The following is a 21057-nucleotide window of genomic DNA, read 5'->3' as shown; positions in this document are numbered from 1 at the left end:
CCGGCCCTCGGGGTCTCCCAGGGCCTGAGCTGGGGACGTCTCTGCAGTTTGGGTTCTTACACCCACCCCTGACCCTGACCTCCTGGTGCCCATTTCTCGCCCCTTGCAGACCTGGGATGAAGAGCTGGAGAAGTCGGCGGTGGCCTGGGCCCAGGAGTGCATCTGGGAGCATGGGCCCAACAGCCTGCTGGTGTCCATCGGGCAGAACTTGGCCGTGCACTGGGGCAGGTAAGAGCCGCTGTGACCCCCTGCTTGTGAACGGGGGTCTCACTCACGCCGCCGAACCTCCAAGGACTTCACAGTGTCTGTTAAATGTCACCCACGGACCTTCCCCCCGGTCAACCGGGCCACATTCCCGAGCACCCAAGCCAGCTGGCAGCCCCTCCCGGGCTGGGGGCTGGTTGCCTTAGAGGAAATGGACAAAATGTCTTCTGACCGGTTAAGACTCTCTGACCACGTGCTGTGCACACGAGTCCTCCGAATGGGGGCCCAGGGTCCCGGGGTCTGCTTTCGTTTTGCCGCACTTATTGAAAAGTTGGTCTGGACTGGAAACAGCCCCTCAAAGTTCAGGTCAGGGTTTGCTTGCCTTCAGCTGCCTATTTACTCTATTTCCAGCTCTTTAAGCATGGAGTGTAATGGGTCCACGAGCAGCTGCATTTTCCTTTAGCCAGTGCCTTTCCGGGAGGGACCCGGGCAGGTGTCACCACAGGTCCAGAGGTGTGACTTCGTGGAACCACAGCAACCCAGTATTCTTTTCTGCTTTTTATGAAGTCAGTCTTGTGACAGCATTAAGAGAAAATGTCTAAAGGGAACCAAACCCATCGATCCACTGCCCTGGTTCAGCGTGTTCCTGGGCTTCTGAGGTGCATCTGGCTGTGGGCCGGCATGTTTTCACGTAGTTGTAACTGTGGCCAGGACAGCTGTTAATTCTTTTTTTTTTTTTTTTTCCTTCTCATACGATATCAAAGCATTTTCTGTTACATAGTTGTCATGGTTATCACGTCGTCAAGGCTGCCTGTGGGCCATCAAGTTGACAGACTGGAATTTAGCCATTCCATTCTTTTGTTTTTTTTAAATTAATTTATTTATTTGTGTTTTGGTTTTTGGTTTTTTTTGGCTGTGTTGGGTCTTCATTGCTGCGTGTGGACTTTCTCTAGTTGTGGCGAGTGGGGGCTACTCTTCGTTGCTGCACGCGGGCTTTCTCTAGTTGCGGCGAGCTGGGGCTGCTCTTTGTTGCAGTGCGCGGACTTCTCACTGCAGTGGCTTCTCTTGTTGCGGAGCACGGGCTCTAGGCACACGGGCTTCAGTAGTTGTGGCACATGGGTTCAGTAGTTGTGGCTCGCGGGCTCTAGAGCGCAGGCTCAGTAGTTGTGGCGCACGAGCTTAGTTGCTCCGCGGCGTGTGGGATCTTCCCGGGCCAGGGATCGAACCTGTGTCCCCTGCATTGGCAGGAGGGTTCTTAACCACTGCGCCACCAGGGAAGCCCAAGCCATTCCATTCTTGTAGCTAGGTTTTTTTTTTTTCTTTTCCCGCTTGGCTCATTTGAATGATTTCATTAGAAAACTCTGAGGAGTAGGACTGATGGGTCCCAGGGCACAAAGACTGTCCCCCTTCTGGATGAATATTGCCATCTCACTTTACAAAAGAGACCCTCTTCTGAAGGCCCCTCTGCAGCCACCTGTTCTCTTTCCGAAACCACCCCAGCCTGGCTGTGAGGTTCCAGGGAAATAGACAGACTGGTGATGGGTTCCCCGTGGCCCTAGAGCTCTGTTGCTGCGTGTGTCTCTTTCCCCGAGCTGGCCCCAGGAAGGGAGGCTGCTTCTCCAGCCACAGCACTGACCGCCACCATTCCCTGGGTGCTGACAGTAATTGTTACAAGACTTCTAACCACCCGGGTCCCCACAGTGCCTTCAGAAGTCACCAGTCGCCACCACATCTGTTCTCTTTATTGAAACCACTTTGTTTACGCTTGCTGGTGACAGCGACAGGGGTTCCAATCTGGTTTATTTTCTTTCCCGGTGCCAACCTGGCAGACAGGGTTGAAGCGAGGGGGCGGCGGCCACCAACAGTGGCTGGGGGCGTGCTCCTCAGGGTTGGGGACGAAGGAGGGCTCAGGTGATAAAATCCCAAAGGGGAGCTTGGTACAAGGGTTTGCCCAGCTGACTGCAGGGCTCTGCACACCTGTGTGTTCCTGTGCCTTGAATGAGTTTTCTGCCTTGTGTCTGAGTCCTCGGGTCCCCTGGCAGCCAAGGAACGAAGCTGGTCATGACGTTACAGAAACGTGAAGCTTTAGGCTGCTCTGTGTGTGTGTGTGTGTGTGTGTGTGTGTGTGTGTGTGTGTGTGTGTGACAGGGACCTGTCTGCCCTGTCCCCCATAGCCAGCTGTTTCCCAACTTCTAGACCCTCCCCTGCCACAGTTCAGTTATCTGGTCAGGATCTGTTCAGTTATCTACTTACTGTTTTTCTATATGTTGACTTTAAATGGACTTGCACCTTCAGTTTTGCCTTAGCAGTAATATCTGTGAAACATGGGATTCCCCAAATGTACGTGAAAATTAATACATAATTATTAACATAAAAAAGAACTCACCGGGGGCCAGGTAAAAGTTTCCCACACACACTGGTGGCTTGTAGGTCACCCAGGGACACTCCTGGAACCCAGAGGAGGCCAATTCGGGTTTTAAGCACTTTTAACAGATACTGGGTGGGATACGGGGCTGTTGGCCCAAAGAAGCGCCCCCTCCAGCTGCCCCATGGGTGGCGGTGCTGCCAGCAGGGGTCTCCGTCGTTGGGTGCTTGGTGGCCGGCACATAACAAGCTGATCTGCCCCTGCAGGTATCGCTCTCCTGGCTTCCACGTGCAGTCCTGGTACGACGAGGTGAAGGACTACACCTACCCTTACCCCCACGAGTGCAACCCCTGGTGTCCGGAGAGGTGCTCTGGGACCATGTGCACCCACTACACACAGGTAAGGCTGAAGATCAGGTGTGACCTCAGCCTGGCACCCCCAAACACTGTCACTCACCTGGCCCTGTGGGACTGTTGCCCAGTCAGAAAACCTCTGCTCTATCATTGCCTTAATTTTTTCCTTTAATTCGGCGCTACTCAAAGTATAGCTGGTGGGCCAGGCTGTTTGTGGCCAGTTTACAAATATGGAAACTGAGAGTAAGCACTAGAAACTTCTATGGCAGCTTTCCATTGCTGGGGAATTTTCCTTGTGTGTTTTTTTGTTCTTTTTTTTTTGTTTGCTTTTGTTTTAAACACATGTGTGGATCTTTAATGGGTTAGGGGAAGAATCTGGTCCTTCACCTCTTCACCACACACCCCTTTCGTGCCAGCACCTAATGGATCCAGGCCAGATTATGTCACCCTGGTCATTTGTCCCTTGAGCTCAGATGTATGGATGTCATCTTTTCAGATAGTTTGGGCCACAACCACCAAGATTGGCTGTGCCGTGAACACCTGCCAGAGGATGAATGTCTGGGGAGATGTTTGGGAGAATGCGGTCTACCTCGTCTGCAATTACTCTCCAAAGTAAGAACAAGTGACATGGTTTTATGGGTTGGGGTGTGTTTGCCTGCTATGGAAGACCCAACTAAAACTGGCTTCAGTGGTAAAATCTCTTTATTATTTCACATAACAAGGCATCTAGGGGTTGGTGCATCTAGGTTAGCTTAATAGCTCAGCATGTCAATGAGAACTTTCTGTCTTCTTGCTGTATTGTCCTCTCCTCACGGTCCCAAGATGGCTGTAGAGCACCAGTCATCACATCTTCCCAAACAGAAGGGAAGAGAATGGTAGAAAAGGCCTCTCTCCTTAGGCTTTTCTCACCCCTGGCCCACTTTCTCCTTATGTCATTGGCCAGAACTAGACCACTCATGGACAAGGGGGAACCAGACTGCCCCAGTTGGCTTTGACCAATGAAATTGCCCCAGTTGGCTTTGCAAGTCATCCCATGGGGCTACTTGAATAAGTCAGAAGCAGGAGTAGTTGGCTGGGCAACCAGTGGGGTCTGTCATAGGGATTCTTTTTCTCTGAAAATACGCAGCAGATAGCACTCTAGAAAATAGGTATTCATGCTAGTCCTAGTTTTTGCATCTTTATATTTCCCCTCCCAGAAGGGACCTCATCACACCTTTAGGTCATAGTCTCTCTTCCTCTTTACAGCATCCTGATGTCATCAATGTGTCACTTATCCCTTTACTCATTCACCTCCGTTGCTCATCAGACAAGTATGTGCTGATTCTCAGAGACTGGCTCACCCAGTTTACAGCCTGTGGTTTGCACACTGGCCACTGGGCTGGCCGCCATCCTAGCACTGGGCCCTGCACGCAGTGTGCCCTTGAGGCATGTTTTCTCCATGACTGCATGAAACAGGAATGACCTCATTTACTGGGTTGGATCAGGAGTGGCCGTGAGAAGGTGGGATGAAGAGAGAATCGCTGAGGTTGGGAGGAAAATAGAAACTCTCTGTAAACCATCTGGCATGCCTGTGGTAATGGTGTCTCAAGCAGCCCACAGGGATGAGGGCAGGGGGGTTATGTCATCCATGGGAGGGACCTGAGCCCCGTGGAAGAGCAGTAAGGTGGTCCCCATGGTGGAACTCCTTGCAGAGTGGCAGGTGGGGAGTGAGGAACCATTTGATTTAAGTCTTTATATTAAAAAATACACTAGAAGATCCAACCAGAAATACCATTCTTCCCTTATTTAGTCTTTACTGCTTTCTTGAAAAAATAATGACTTGTGTACAGTAAAGTACACTAATCCTAAGAGCACAGCTGGATAAATTTTCACACATATAGACATGTATTAGTCAGCTCAGGCTGCCGTAACAGAATACCACAGATCGGGTGGCTTGAGCAATACACATTAATTTCTCACAGCTCTGGAGGCTGGAAGTCCAGATCAGGGTCCAGCAGGGTCAGTTTCTAGTGAGGAGTCTCTTTCTGGCTCACGGATGGCCACGTTCTCCCTGTGTCTCCACGTGGCGTTTCCTCAGTGTGTGCTGGGGGTTGGAGGGGGAGGGAGAGGGAGGGGGAATTGAGCTCTCTGTGTCTCTTCTTATAAGGACACTAATCCTGTCAGATCAGGGTCCCACCCTTGTGACCTCATTTAACCTTAATCACCTCCTCCGAGGCCCCATCTCCAAATGCAGCCACGTTGGGGGTTAGGGTTTCATCATACGAATTGGGGGGTGGGCACACACGTTCAGTCCATGCATATGTATATGCATTATGTATGCATTATGTATACCTGTGTAACTAGCACCCAGGTCAAGGGAGGGAGTATTTCCAGGGCCCCAGGCTGGAAGCGGGGGAGGCTCCCTCATGCCCCCCAGAGTGGCTGACATTCTGACACCCCTCCCCATCGGTCAATCTGTCTGGTTCGGACCCTCCTGTGAACGGACAGATATGCCGTCTTGTGCCTGTCGTCTGCCTCTCAACACCGTGTCTGGGAGATTGGTCTGTGGTGTTGTGTGTTCGGTGGGCAGTTTTTTTCAGATGTCTTTGTGGTTTTCCATTGATGTGCACAGCCTCTTTCTTCAAGAGTCCGAGCCCCCGGCCGTGCAGGGGGCAGTGGCTGAGAGGGTGGGCCCCGGGGTGGTGTCTGGGCTCAGGTCTCTTTGGGAGGGGGTGGGGTGGGGTGGTCTTGCACCTTGACGGCCTCATGGGTGAGGAGAGGATGCTTACTTCCTGTGGCTGCTGGGAGCGGGGAGGTTGCCCGTCTACAGGACGCCTGGCACCCAGTCCGCATCGACGACCGGTGACCCGGAGAGTTACTGCTCCAGCTGTGTGGGAGACCCGGTTTGTCGCTGAGGAAATGTGGAACCTACCTATGCTGGCGAACTTGGCTGGGGGAGGGGAGGAGCCTGTCTGGGAGGCCCGGATGGTCTGAAGAAACCTACTGAGCCCCACCCGGTGACAGGGCAGGTGCTGGGGCACCCTGGGTCCGCCTGGTGATGGTCCATTTGGGAGGGTCATCCCGAAGCCCCCCGTGAGTCCCTAGCCTGCCTGCACACGGGGCAGAGGTGCTCAGCGGAGCAGGGTCTGCAGCCTGGTGGGGGATGTTATTTTGCCATCCGTGGGTGCAGATTGTAACAGTACCCCCCAGCCCCCCTCCCACCCTCCCCAGGCCCGATGCCCACGTAGCCCTGGGTGATTCCGTTCCACTATTTTGAGCCGTCCGGAGGCAAGCAGAGTGTGTGTTTTCTGCACTTGTCTCCTGGCCATCACTCTCAGGACCCCTCCTTGGCCACCCTGGACAGCCGTCAGAAACGTCACCCAATGAGGATGTTGGTTTAGCAAATGCTCAGAGAGCATGTTGCTGTCACCAGGGGCTGGCCCCAGTCTGAGGCATCCACACAGTCGCCCCCTTCATCTCGTGACCACCCCCCGTGGTTACCCCACTACAGAGAAGGGGGCAGAGGCTCAGGGTCGAGGGGCATCGGCTGGGGTCACCCGGCTGGCAGGGCCAGGTCCAGCCCCGGGCGTTTGCTCATCACCGCTCGGCCATGCTTGGCCCAGGATCGGGGCCGCGAACCTCTTTCCTGAGTGGACAGACAGGTGACGGGGCACCCATGAAGGAAGTTTCTAGAACAAATCACGGAGACTGGCTCCCAATCACTCACCTCTCCGGCCTGTGCTGCTAAAGGCCCAGGTGCTGGGAGAAGGGCTTGGGAATTCCACTCACCACCTGCAACCCGGCCCCTGGAGAAATCCCACGGACCGGCCTCTGGTTTTCCTGCCCTGGGGACTTCAAAGGGAGGCGGATGGCACCTGTAATGCCCAGAGCGACCTTGGTCCCAGCCCCGAGAGCAGAGTGTGGTCAGAGGCTCTGAGCCCCACGGCCTGGGTTCAAATCCCAGCCCTCGCACTCCCTCGTTGTGTGACCTTGGGCAAGTCCCTTAACCTCTCTGAGCCTCAGTTTCCTCTTCTGAAAAAGGATTGAACTCCAGCACGTCCCTCCTGGGGTGCTGGAAGGATGGAGTGAGCAGGTAGGTACGTGGTAAACACGAGGCACTCCCTGGAACAGGCTGACCTTTACTCACTTGAGAAACGGCTTCAGAGGGTCCCAGCATCTTCCGGTGCAGAGGCACCGGGGCTGGGACTGGGGGTGGCCGGCAGCAGTCAGGGCTGTGTGAGGGAGCAGCACGGGTAGGTGTGAGGCCACAGGACAGAGGTGCAGGGAGAAGGATGCTTCGTAGCTCCCGACTGGGATTCTTCTGGAATTCTCTAGACTCTGTACACAGGAGGGGCTCAGGGCAGGTGCATTTCCCCCTTCACACCTTCCTTCCTCCCTGACCGTGTCTGGGGTCCCGAGAGGCTCCAGAAAGGAGAGAGAAGCCCCCCGGGCCCTGGCGTGGCGGCCCCCTGACGGTGTTTCTGGTCTGTCCTCAGGGGGAACTGGATTGGAGAAGCCCCCTACAGAACCGGCCGGCCCTGCTCCGAGTGCCCGCCCAGGTACGGAGGCAGCTGCAGGAACAACTTGTGTTACCGAGGTAGGAAACGACTTCAAAACCCTTTGGAACGGGGTTCCCCTCAGTCCCTGAGTCGTAGAGTGGCTGACGTGAAACGGGGAAGTTGGACAATTTGGGGGGGAAGTTGGTCCCTCCCGCCCTCACCCTCGGCCCTCCCTTCCTCCCCTCCCCATCTCTGGACTCAGGGTTCAGCCCCAGCTCCCCGGGGACACGGCTGCCCCTGGGACATCCCCCCAGCGGGCGTCTCCCGTGGGAGGCATCCCTGCCCTCTTGGTGCTCAGAGTTTGGTATAAAACAGACAACAAACAAGGAATTTAAAACAGCCACGTGATTGATGGTCCAGGCGAGCTGCAGGCCGGGCAGGGGCCGCCCCCGCGGGTTGTCAGAGCCCCTCCTGCCCGTCCTTGTCCCCCGTCGGCCACCCAGCCGCGTGTGCAGCTCGTCCAGCCCTTACTCGTCAGAATCCTCTGTTTCCCCTACCCCACAGCTCAGGCCAAGCCGGAGCTTTCAGAGGCCGTGTTTTCCGGCGATGCCAGCATTTGCTTATTGCCGGCCGCTCGGAATGTTCCCACGTTCCCCCTCCTGTGAATAATGCACATTTTTCATGCCTCAAGTGCGCCTCGCATTTGGGACTGTTTCCTCCGGCTCCGTCCCAGAAGGAGCAGAGCCTGCCAAGGGGCTGACCATGTTTTTGAGGTTGAGATGTGTTTTTTTTCCCGTGGCTCCATCAGCAGGTCTTGTGATGGCTGAGAGGGGTCTTTCAGGAGAGGTGGGGTGGGGGGGAACGCAGGATCAGTCCAGTGGGCTCTGGGGTGAAGAGTGGGGCTCCCAGACCCTCCCAGGCCCGCTGTTTGCTACTGATTCTGCCCACTGCAGGGCGGGCGTGGGGATCTTGCAGGGGGGGAGAAGCAAGGATCTGACGGTCCAGTCCATGCTGGTCCCCTGGGTCGTGAGTTATATGCGGGTGGCTGAGGCTCCAGGGGGAACTCAGGGGGCTCAACCCAAGGTCTGGACATGAGGCTTCTGGGTCTGGCTCTCCATGATTGGAGGCTGTTTGCTCAAACCAGCTGATGACTCTGCCCATCAGCAAAATGGGTATGATAACTCCAGCCTTCCATGACATACCTCAGGCTCCGATGAGAGAGTCGGTGCATTTGGTGTGAATGTATTGAGCGCCTGCTGTGTGCCAGGACGTTGCTGGGTGATAGGGATGGGGATGACCGTGGGGACCCAACAGTCACGGTCCTGCCCTCGGGAACATGAGGTCCAGCGGGGCCACTGCCCCGAGGAGTGGTGACGCGCACCTTTCAGGGGAAGTAACAGTTGCCTCAGGGCGTAATAGCAGGAGTATCCACTGTCAGCCAGGTCAGGGAAGGCTTCCCAAGCAGGCGGCTATTGCGGAAGAGGACACGGCCTAGTAATGAGAGAAGGGAAAGGTGTTTCCGGCAGGCGGAACAGCATGTGCAAAGGCCTGGAAGATGGGGCTTCGCGGTCACGAGACTGTGAGGCAGAAGGGCCCACAGGGACGTGCAGGTCCCGGCAGTGGCTGCCACACAGCAGGGCTCTGTAAGCATTTGTTAGATGGAGTTTCTCCTGCTCTCCCACCCCCTCTCAGGCAACACCTCTTCACTGTCTTCGGGAGGGAGGTGCCCACGCCTGTCCTTAGTGACATATTCCCAGATAGCCCAGCTCCGATTCCTGGATTCGTGGGACAAGCATGGGTTTTAGAGTTCGGCACACCTGCCTGAGGAATATCAACCCTGCATGTTCCAGCGGTGGGCACCTGGGCAGGGCATTTCATCTCTCTGAGCCTCAGTCTTCCTGTGTGAAAGTGGGGTGATGTGTCAGCCCCTGGGGGTCGTAGGAGGGCTGAGAAGAACGCAGGCTGACACTCCAGGCATATCAGGCCGCAAATCCCCATTCAGGCAGGTCCCGTGGCTGCTGTCGAGTCACCCCGAGGGGCAAATCCCCCCATCAGATCCTGAGTGCTGATTTGGGGACCGTGAGGGAGGGATGCCCGCTGGGGCTCCCCCTTGGCTCTCCCATTGGGAGGGGGCTCCGTGTGTGCACGAGGCAGGCTGTCAGGTGCAGGGCAGGCAGAGCGGGGCGTCTCTGCGTTCCTGGACGTGTGTGCTCAGGCACACTGCTTGCCTTCTTTGAGCCTCGGTTTCCCCATCTGTAAGAGTGATGACATCGTTCTCCCGCAGATGATTTGCTGGGAGGATGCAGCAAGGAGGATGTGAGTTGCTAGGACAGCAGCCTGCACATAGTCAGCGCTTTATGAACACAGCTCATTACTTCCTTGGAGAGGTGGGAGTGGGGAGGTATGACTGCGCTTATCACCTGGCATGGGGTTCTTCCTCACATGGGAGGTACTGGGGGCCCTCTCCCAGCCTGGGGGCCCCATCCATCTCAGGATCCTGGCAGACCCCTTCTCTTCTCGGGAAACACAGCTCTGGTGTCACACCTCCTCCAGGAAGACTTCCCTGAGTCCACAGACAGGCAGCCCACCTGCCTCCGTGCTCTTACTGCACCCAGACTCTCCTTGAACTTGATTCACCTGTAGTTACAACTGCTGGTTCACTCCCGGGCCTCCAGGGCCACGTAGCAGGTGTGTTCTGCATGTTGTCTGAATAAATATACCCCCAATATCCACAGAGGGTCATTTTCAAAGAACAAATGCACACAAAGATAGCCTAGATGCTGGTTAACCCACCCAATGAAGCCTCCTGGACTTGTTTATTTTTGGTGGAAAATGCCCAACTTCACTTGGCGGGCATCCCGATTTTTTTAGCTAACCATGCAGAAAGTCTCTTCTAAAGCAGCTTATCTGCATAAGCTACTTAGTAAGCGTTTATTGAGGTGCCTGGCAAGGCCTTGACCTATAATGGAGATGGAACAGGGGTAAGGATAGACCGTAAGAGAAAATTCCATCCCTCCAGGCTTTCCCTGTGTGGCGATGAAGGGCGTAGACTTTGGGGAAAGGTGGTTCGACTCTCAGCTGTGTGAGCTTGGGCAGGTCACATAGCCTCCCTGAGCCTCAGTTTTCCCGTCTGTAAAATGGGGCTGCTCATGCCTCCCAGGGCAACGAGAGGATGATCTGAGAGCTTGACATTAGTTATGAGCTTCGTCCCCACTATGGAACCAGGCGGGAGTCTGCAGAATGATGTAGCAATGCTGTGTGCCTTGGGACCCCTGGTCCGGAGCTGGACGGTGCACAGGGTAACCTTGCAGCGAACTCGGGCACGGAATTTCCCCAGGCCTGTGCTGGTCCACACAGGGGATCTTAATTAGGATGTGATCAAATACAGCCCGTCCTCTGGGTAAGCATTCCACTTTTCATGTGTGTGTCTGAGGGCGAGGACCGTCTACCCATTTTCTTAAATAGTGAGCCCTCAAATGCTTTCGACTGCTTTACCCAACTATATTTGGCTAAATAAAGCCACGATTATGAGGTATAAAAATCCTAAAGGCCAGTGGAAGAAAACCCAGCTTATTCCAGAGACAGCTCTGGCTTTCAGTGAAGGACAAACCTGAATAGCCACATTGACGGGAAGACAGACAAGAGACAGCCGGTGGGTCCCAAGTGGTGTTTGCAAACCCAGCGTCTTCATAAAGATTTCACCTATAGCGTTTGGCTACAAATGATGTTTTCAGAATTCCCTTCCTGAATGTCTTTAAGCTTTGCTGGGACTTTATTTTTTTTTTTTTCCCAAAAGAGTTCAAAGACAGAATTTGTTGGGCGTTTTGATCATCCTTCACTCAGCAAATTTTGTTGAGCAGCTACTATGTTTTGGGAGCTGGGTGTAGTGTGGTGTGAAGCAGGCTGGCTGCTGGCCTCAGGGAGCTTACAGCTGGTGGGGGAGGTGGGTGGTGGTGAGCACGCCATCCACGAGTAGTACATGGAGGTCCGTGAGCTCTGATAATGAACTTGGGACTCAGGCTTGCTGCTCTCCTCCGGCTTAAATCCTGTCCATCCTCCTCATGGGTCAGGGTAGTGGTTGTGCTGTGATGAATCGTCCAGCGAAACAGCTGCAGAGTATCCCAGCCTTGAAAAGCGTCAGAGAAGATGTCACTTGCCCTTCATATTCTTGAATGTCTTGTATCAACACAAACCCTTGGTCTGCTTTTTTGGAGAAAAGTTGTTGCTCTTCAGAAGAAGTAAGGACAAGGCTGGGGATTGGTGAACACTTGATGGGACTTGAGTTTTAATCCGTTGACACAAAGAGGCCTGCGAGGGCGCTTCGTTCCTGCTCCTTGAAATCGTTCTTACCCAAATACATCTGTTGTCTTTTCTCATTGGAGGAGCTTGGAAGACAGGGGTTTCCAACTCGGGTCCACAGACATCCTTGGAGGGGCGGGGGTCCCCCAGCAGAGATGCGCACCGATTCATCTTTGATAAGGGTGCTCAAGCAAACTCAAACAGCAATACTTTGCTTTACTTTGGCTGGAATTTATGGTTTGGTATTCAGCTGGCCTGATTACAGATCACAGTGAGTGGTTAATAGTTGACTTTCATGATGAAAACTGGAAGATAAACTGATGCTTAGTAAATGCAGTGTATTCGGTGAATTAGAATGTTTTGAAACATGAAGGTCATGGTCATGGTTGGAGAAATAATAATATTTGGGTGGGGAAAATATTGGGACCCGAAGAACTAAGTTTTTTTAACCAAGAGTTGGGTCTTTGGCTCGTTCTAGATGATGGTTCCAATGTTATTGGGCTTCGAAACTTCAGTGCAGAGAAAGGTTAAGTGATCTTGACCTGCAGGAGTGGGGAAGGAAGCAGAATGTGCTGGTGGTGAGGGGCAGTGGGGTCCAAGAGCATTGACGAGGGTCTTCGTGTGCCATGATGGCGTGTAAATGAGGCGGGCCCCTCCTCCAGTGAGAACCTAGGGCCGGAGGCACCTCAGCGGAGACAGCTACGGTTTGGGGTCAGAGGATGAGGTGGCTTCCTGAAGCTGCTTCCCTGGGCAGAGACGGGACAAGAAACCATTCTGATGATCCAGGGGTGGGCGCCAGGGCCTTCTAACCTCTGGTCAGCCCAGCCGCTCTTGTGTCCAAAGCAAACACGGTGAGCAGAGGGCCATCCATCACCCCTTGGCGGGGAGAATTCCACCTGGCCAGCGCTGTCCTGAAATGTAACTTTCTCTTTGCCACTGAAATGACCCTTTGTGAAACCAAACCTCAAACAAGTTTAGTTTCCAAATTGCTTCTTTATTTTTTCCGAAATGCATTTTGGTTGAATCCCAGCATGTTGCTTTTCTCTCCCTCTTCACTATTAAGAGACGTACGACCAAAAACCTGAAACGGACGAGATGAACGAGGTGGAGATGGCCCCCATTCCTGAAGAGAAGCACATCTGGGTCCATTCGAGGGTGATCAGACCCACGAAGCCCAAGAAAGCCCCCGCCGTGAACTACATGAGTGAGTGGGGCTCTGCCCTCTGCCAGCCACCTCTGGAGGGGGCAGTTTTCTTTGGGGTGGGCAGAGGAGGGAAATGGGTGGGTTGAGAGGTCTCCAAGTCGACAAACAGCAGGGAACAGGGTGGGGTGTAGCTTGCAAAAAGCACAACCTGAAGATGTTTCTAAAAAATGATATTTTTAAGTCATTTCAAAAGAAGCATTATAGGAGCTGTGCTTGGGTGGCCTTTTCCCCCCTGGCAGGTATTTTAAGGTTAGACCTTCTCTTGTCCTTTCAAAGAGGACTTGGGCTGAAATCGGGTTCCTGTTGGAAGTGCCTGGCTCCCAAAGGGAGAGTGAACGTGCAGCGTGGCGCCCGGCTCCCGTGGTCATCATGCACCAGCCCTGTGACTCGGACAGTCACCCGACTCTTTTGAGACTTGATGTGCTCATCCGTAAAGTGGGAGCAGTAATGCCTCTGTCAGCATTTTTTTAAATCAGTGAGATATGGACCTGTGCATTTCATATGTCCATATTTTACAAGAGGCATTGTGTTCTTTTTTTTTTTTTAATTTATTTTATTTACTTTTTTTTGGCTGCGTTGGGTCTTCGTTACCGCACGTGGGCTTTCTCTAGTTGCGGTGAGCGGGGGCTACTCTTCACTGCCGTGCGCGAGCTTCTCACTGTGGTGGCTTCTCTTGTTGCGGAGCGCGGGCTTCAGTAGTTGTGGCGCACAGGCTTCAGTAGTTGTGGCTCACGGGCTCTAGAGCGCAGGCTCGGTAGTTGTGGCGCACGGGCTTAGTGGCTCCGCGGCATGTGGGATCTTCCCGGACCAGGGCTCGAACCTGTGTCCCCTGCATTGGCAGGTGGATTTCAACCACTGCGCCACCAGGGAAGCCCGGCATTGTGTTCTTGACAAAGGAGAACTGAAGCAATTACTAAGGAACAAGGCCATGGATTCTAGACCTGGGACAAGCCTCCTGGGCTGTGTGTCAACGTTCTCATCTGTTACTCCTCACACATCTCCTTGCCAGAGCTGTTGCAGCTCTGTCAGATTGCTGTGGGGATTATTTGCAATAAACGCGGGCCACCCAGTGTCAGCTGTGTTTGAGCTCACCATCAAGTTGCCTCCGACACGCCCCCTTAAGGCCGGAAGTTGGATGTTCTCCCAGAGACTTCCGGAAGTCCCCAGACGACTAGTGTTCTCACGCTCACCTCTGTCGCACTTTCTTCTCCCTGGTCTCCCAAGACACTTCACCTCCTAGGGCTCGCTCCTTTCTTTCTGCCCTCCCCTGCCCGGCTCCGATTACCCCCTCCCCTGCTCACCTGTGTATGCGGCACCTTTACTGAAGGGTTGAGGCTCTAGAGGGCATTTTCTTACAGACACGGCACCAAGTGTGGGTTCTCTGCCCGCCAGTGTCTCTCTTTTCCCTCCAAACCTCACACAGCATAAAACCGGACTCACCCCTGAGTAGGAGGCCAGCTCATGCCCATCTTTCTCAAAAATCCTCTGTTATTTTGTCAACTGCCCTGCCCTCAGCCCCCACCATTCTCTCTCCTCTGAGCCTTCAAATGTCTTTCTCCTGGGCTTCCTGCCTGTTTAGTCAGCTGTGGCTTTCTTTGATCAGGAAATACGCTGATGTTCTTGTCTGTCCAGAAATTCCAAACACTTCAGTTGTTTTTTCCTTTAATAATGTAACATTACAAAGTAATATGTCTTTTTGTCAAACTATGACACTACTGCAAGATTCTAATATGTCCCTATAAAATAAACCAAAAAGGAAAGCTTGGCAAAGTCATCTTGGCTGGGGGCGGGGAGACGACACTGGTGAGAATGGCTGGGTCCCCGCCAACCGGGCTGGACAAGGCTTGCCCTCCAGAGCCCTGTGAGGCTATGGGACACTTAGTGTGCCAGGCTCCCTTCCAAGCCTACATTTACTTTCTTATTTAAGGCTCACAGCAAACGTTGGAAGTGGATACTGTACTCATCCCCATTAATAAGCAGAATTTGAACCTCAGAGAGGGGAAGTCAGGTGTCCAAGGTGACAGTGCTACTAGAAAGGGGATCTGGGATTTGAACCTCACCCTAATAAGCCTGCAGCCACTGGGCCATGCTCCTGCTCTCGTTATGACATGGATTCCAGAATGTTCCAGAGAGTTCCTCAGAGGGGGGATGGGGTCTTCTAACTCAGACTCATCCTCTCCGCTTCTTGCCTTGACAAGTATTTCTGCATTTCTCTCCTAGCCCAAGTCATCGGGTGTGACACCAAGATGAAGGACAAGTGTAAAGGGTCCACGTGCAACAGGTAAGGCCTGGCCCATCCCCATCTCGCCGCCTACAGCCCTCTGAAGCACCTGCTCTCGGTCATGGGTCACATCATGATCTGTCAGCTGATCTACATCTGTAGAAATGCCAGATGTGCCAGCAGCAGATGTGCTATCGACCGGGAGATCTTGACTGAAGTTTTTGTGAGGCTGGGGGCTCCCTCCCATCTCTGTGCGTGAAGGGGTTACCCAGAGCTAACACAGGCTAGCCCAGAGCTCTGTGCCAGGGACGACTGGGGCTGCGGCAGCGTTAGGGCAGGTGTGACCGTGGGCGGGTCCAGCACGGCTGCTGTGGAATCCAAGTCGGCCTGCTGCCACAGGGGCCCCACCAGACGAAGAGCGGCCTGCGTGTCCCCCAGCGTTGAACAAATTCATGTAGCTGATGGAGTCACTTAGTATCGTCCATTTCAGATGTTGAAAAACATCTGCCAAGAAGAACAAGCTTGGTTTTGGCAACGTAGCTGCTGGGCTGCCCCTTCTGGCAGTGAGTGGCCAACAGGTGCAGCGGCCCTACATAGATCCTCAGGTTCACGGCAGGAAACTGTGCTATTGGTGGAGGGGCCTTAGTCTTCTTCCTATGGATTCTGGCATCCATTCATCTAAAGCTGAATTGCGTTTTTATTTTTTTTTTTATTAACTTATTTTATTTATATTTATTTTTGGCTGCGTTGGGTCTTCGTTGCTGTGCACGGGCTTTGTCTAGTTGCGGCGAGCAGGAGCTACTCTTTGTTGCGGTGCACGGGCTTCTCATTGCGGTGGCTTCTCTTGTTGCGGAGTGCAGGCGCTAGGCGCGCGGGCTCCAGTAGTTGTGGCATGCAGGTTCAGTAGTTGTGACTCGCGGGCTCTAGAGCCCAGGCTCAGTAGTTGTGGCGCACGGGCTTAGTTGCATGGGCATGTGGGATCTTCCTGGGCCAGGGCTTGAACCCGTGTCTCCTGCATTGGCAGGCGGATTCTTAACCACTGCACCACCGGGGAAGCCCTGAATCGTGTTCTTTAAAGCACATGCTAAAAGAGAAGGTATATTGTATTACCTAAAAGAGAGGGTCCTATTTTATACCATGGGGACTTTGGGATGTGGTTTACCAGGGCAGTGCATCACTCAGACTTTGGCAGGAGTGTCCTGGGACAGACAGAGCAGCCCAGGATCAGATGTTCAAGGGGCTCGTACGTCATCCCACGAGCAGCTGGCGATGGGCCAGCAAGTACTACGAAAGCAGATCCAGGCAGTTTGTTGGAGAGATAAGCAAAACGTGGCAATGAGGGTGGTGGAATAACCGTCTGTCCCCTCGCACCGGAAGAGGTCTCCGCTGTGCAAACTCACAGTTCTGGGATTCCCGGAACGCTCCCGAGTTGCCCCTTGGTGGTGATGTGCCTTTCTGAACCGCAAGCTTGTTACAAGAGCATCACGCCTGAATATTCAGTGGGACAAAATGACAGGGTCTGGAGAGCATTTGTTGTCGGCATCAAAAGAGTTGCAGGGTTGGGGATAGATGGGACCCTCCCCAAGCATGGAAAAGGCAGGGGTCTGTCCACATGAAGACTGTTAGATGCCTCCAGTCAAGATATAGAACTCAGCCCACCTGCAACCGCAAGGACGCTCACGGTGCAGCTCCTGGAAGCTGTCCCACCATCTGGCACATCAGTTTTCTGTACGTGGTGCTTTTACAAAAATAATATTTACTGGACTTTTTTCTGACTTTAAAAGGTATTCTTGCTCATTGTAATTCAGGAAAACAACAACCAAAAAAAAAAGTATAAAGGAAAAAATAAGTGTCCCAGAATCTCGTGAACATCCGTAACAATTCTATGTAGTTTCTGTGCGCTGATTAGGCTAATACTGTTACGCGATCTTGTGTGGTACTGGTTTCACTTAAGATTTTCCCAAGTCAATAACTATTCTTCAAAAACTTCATTTCTAGTGGCTGCATAATACTCTGACATTTGGCCACACAAAAATATATTTGGCTATTCCTTTGACACCTGCTGACTTATTTCCAGTTTTTCCCTATTACAAATGGTTGGAATAACATGGAGGTCTGACTTTCTGTCTTTTTGCTTGGGAGATTCAAGAATCAAGGGATATGAATTTTTTTTTAATTGAAGTATAGTTAATTTACAGTGTTGTTAGTTTCAAGTGTACAGCAAAGTGATTCAGTTATACGTATATATATTGTTTTTCAGATTCTTTTCCATTATAGGTTATTACAAGATATTGAGTATAGTTCCCTGTGCTATACAGTATAGGTCCTTGTTGGTTATCTGTTTTGTATATAGTAGTAGGTATATGTTAATCCCAAACTCCTAATTTATCCCTCCCCCCGCTTTCCCCTTTGGTAGCCATAAGTTTTCTATGTCTGTGAGTCTGTTTCTGTTTTGTAAATAAGTTCATTTGTATCATTTTTTTAGATTCCACATATAAGCGATATCATATACTTGTCTTTGACTTACTTCACTTAGTATGGTAATCTCTAGGTCCATCCATGTTGCTGCAAATGACATTATTTTATTTTTTTATGGTTGAGTAATATTCCATTGTATATATATACCACATCTTCTTTATCCATTCATCTGTTGATGGACACTTAGGTTGCTTCCTTGTCTTGGCTATTGTGAATAGTGCTGCTGTGAACATTGGGAAGCATGTATCTTTGCAAATTAGAGTTTTTCATCTTTTCTGGATATATGCCCAGGAGTGGGATTGCTGGATCATATGGTAGCTCTATTTTTAGTTTTTTGAGGAACCTCCATACTGTTTTCCATAGTGGCTGTACTAATTTACATTCCCACCAACAGTGTAGGAGGGTTCCCTTTTCTCCACACCCTCTCCAGCATTTGTTATTTGTAGACTTTTTAATGATGGCCATTCTGGCTGGTGTGAGGTGATACCTGATTGTAGTTTTGATTTGCATTTCTCTAATAATTAGCAATATTGAGCATCTTTTCATGTGCCTCTTGGCCATCTGTATGTCTTCTTTGGAGAAATGTCTATTTAGGTCTTCTGCCCATTTTTGGATTGGGTTGTGGTTTTTTAAAAAATATTAAGCTGTATGAGCTGTTTGTGTATTTTGGAAATTAATCCCTTGTCGGTAGCATCATTTGCAAATATTTTTTCCCAGTGCAGAGGTCGTCTTTTCGTTTTGTTTGTGGTTTAAGGGATATGAATTTTGAAGGCTTTCTGGAACGATTAACTGTTATTTGTGAACATGATCACCATCATTTAGTTTTATTCTAATAAAAAACCCTTGACGCCTGGAAAATGCCACCTCCTTTCAGTCTGCACGTCTTTGGTGACTGATGTCTGAGGATTTTTTTGGTGCCTTTGAAGCCATTTGTCTTTATTCTGTGAACTGTCCATCTATTCATAGAATTGTCCATCTATTCAATTTGAACCCGAAGCACGTGAAAATAGTCTTTAAGGAGGTCAAGTTGAATCTAACTGTGTCCGTGTGACTAGAAACTTCAGCCTGGGTGAATTGTGACTTGCTCCAAAACAATGCATGCTATATCACTGACGCTTTTCTATATGTGATAATAGAGCTATTGAAGGAAAAAACCGCAATAAATTCATGATGAGGTTTCATGAACATGTTTACCTCTGAAAATCATCTTCTTTCTTCTCCATCAGGTACCAGTGCCCAGCAGGCTGCCTGCACAACCGGGCAAAGATCTTTGGGACTCTCTTTTATGAAAGCGTAAGTGTGGCCAACATTTCTTTAAATGGCTTGTGTGGACTCCTGTCTATGTTTTAAAAGCAGGTGGCTGGTTTTCAGGTGAACAGATTTTCTTCCCACTCCTTAGTCAAACCCCCCTTTTTGTAGAGCTGATCCGTGTGTGTTTCTGGGGTCACAAACTTGTGAAGCCACTTTTGGGAACTGGGGCTGACCCTCGAGCAGACCAGTCTCCATTTTAGCCCGAGCGTTAAATGCTCCACTGGATGGGGAGAAGGGGCTGTTTGTTCCTGTTCTTAGTTTGTGAAGCAACTCGGATGAGTTCTTAAAGATAACCACCCCTGGGAACAAAGACGTGTCATAGAGTGCAGTCAGAGTGAGAAGTGGGGCGAGTCTTGGCCCGGCTTTTTGGCTTTTTGTGGGTTGAGGACAAACATCTTGGGTGTTTCTGGAAATGATCGCAGACGAAGGTGAATTCAGATGTACTTACAGTCTGGCCTGTCCCCCGCAGGTGTCCAGCATCTGCCGGGCCGCCATTCACTACGGGGTCCTGGACGACAAGGGAGGCCTGGTGGACGTCACCAGGAATGGGAAGGTCCCCTTTTTCGTCAAGTCTGAGAGGAACGGTGTGCAGTCTTTGAGGTAACTATTCGGTGATCAGGGTTCCTGAAAACTTCTTTTCTGATTATGAGAGTACTGTTGAAACTTTGAAAAGTACTGAACAATATAAAGAAGCAGGAAAACAGTAAAGATGACCTTAATCCCATAACTCAGAAATCTCCCCTATAGGCCGTTTAACCTATTTCATCCCAGTGGGTTTCGGTGTGTGTGTTTAATGTGGTTGAGTTTTGTTTCTTGTTTGTTTGTTTGTTTTTGTAGGTGTTAGGAAAGTTTATTGTGTATTTAAAATTAACACTGCTCTTAATTATGAAGTGTACACATAACCATTAAGATACAGAAAAACGGAAATAAGGAAATACTAATCTCTTCATTCCCACTTCCCAGAGATAATCTAGGTACATGACCTTCAAAAGCATATAGTCTTGCAGTCTGATATGAGTTCTGAATCCTGCTTTTTCTCCCTTCCTTGTCCCTGAGAACTCTTCAGACACTTCAGTAATGACTGATGGTATCTTTGAGTTTGTAGGCTAATTCTTTTTTTTCTTATACATCTTTATTGGAGTATAATTGCTTCACAATGGTGTGTTAGTTTCTGCCGTATAACAAAGTGAATCAGCGATATGCACACACATATCCCCATATCCCCTCCCTCTTGAGCCTCCCTCCCACCCTCCTTATCCCACCCGTAGGCTAATTCTTGATTGGCACTTTTTTTTTTCCCCCTGAGAACGAGGCTTTTCATTTCTTAAATATACTTACTTGTTTTTGCAAGATGTTTTTCATGTAAGGTATGTGGATGGCTGACGGGGCAGACCATCTTCGCCATTGTGACTTTTGGGGGTTGATGGGGTGGGGGGACCATGAAGAACAGCAGGAGGTCGTGTCTTGATCTGTCCATGGCATCTGAGGCATAAGGTGACCAGGAGCTGGTGGGACCCACTGGGGGCTCTAGGGTCAAACAGACCCGGCTCTGCCTTCTCCCTGTGCGTGACCTGGGCTGGCTTCTTCATCGCGTCGGGGTGGCAGTACCCTCATTTATAAATGAGGGCCACGGCAGGACCCAGGGCTGACACCCAGCTAACCCACCACGAGGCAGCATGTCAGGGACCCCCGTGTCAGTGCCCATCCCAGGGTCTGCAGCAGGAAGGCACCCAGCAGACGCTCCTGTGATAGTTACAAGGTGGCATGTCCATGTCCCTTCCAAATAGTGAGGCCACCAGAACATTTCAAAAACTACGTGAGTCATTCTGTTTGGAAAGGCCTGGTTTTTCGGGCAGTGTTGCAATAGTCCTTCTTCTGTCTTAGCTGGGGATTTTATGTAAACAAAAAAAGAGCAAGGAAGTTTAAACGAAAGCAAAGAAAATATTCATGGAGAGATCGGTTGGGTGACCTCAACCCCAGCCTTCATGAAGCTCAGCCCCGCCACCGATGGAGCTGTGGGCTTGACCAAGGGTTTAGGTCCTGCCTTGCCTGGGACCCTTTTCCTGAATCCATTTCTGGTCCCTTCCAATGGCCAACTTTACATCTAGAGTGGGGTTCTTCACGTCTTAGAATTAGAGTCGGGG

The 21057-nt window shown here is 51.3% G+C and overlaps 1 protein-coding gene across 2 annotated transcripts in view; it reads left to right on the top strand.

The window, feature by feature from the left end:
- The window catches only part of CRISPLD2 (cysteine rich secretory protein LCCL domain containing 2), a 67409-nt gene that overhangs the window by 22374 nt on the left and 23978 nt on the right, over positions 1 to 21057 (top strand). For both annotated transcript variants that reach the window (XM_082366875.1, XM_082366876.1), the window contains exons 3-10: positions 110 to 228; positions 2836 to 2968; positions 3419 to 3534; positions 7398 to 7498; positions 12763 to 12903; positions 15124 to 15184; positions 18829 to 18895; positions 19383 to 19513. In XM_082366875.1, the coding sequence (XP_082223001.1) occupies positions 110 to 228; positions 2836 to 2968; positions 3419 to 3534; positions 7398 to 7498; positions 12763 to 12903; positions 15124 to 15184; positions 18829 to 18895; positions 19383 to 19513 (869 nt within the window). The remainder of the gene's footprint in view (positions 1 to 109; positions 229 to 2835; positions 2969 to 3418; positions 3535 to 7397; positions 7499 to 12762; positions 12904 to 15123; positions 15185 to 18828; positions 18896 to 19382; positions 19514 to 21057) is intronic.

Source organism: Balaenoptera borealis (genome assembly GCF_965194805.1).
Source record: "Balaenoptera borealis genome assembly, chromosome: 19".
Lineage (NCBI taxonomy): Eukaryota > Metazoa > Chordata > Mammalia > Artiodactyla > Balaenopteridae > Balaenoptera > Balaenoptera borealis.
This window is presented reverse-complemented; position numbering and strand designations above follow the sequence as displayed.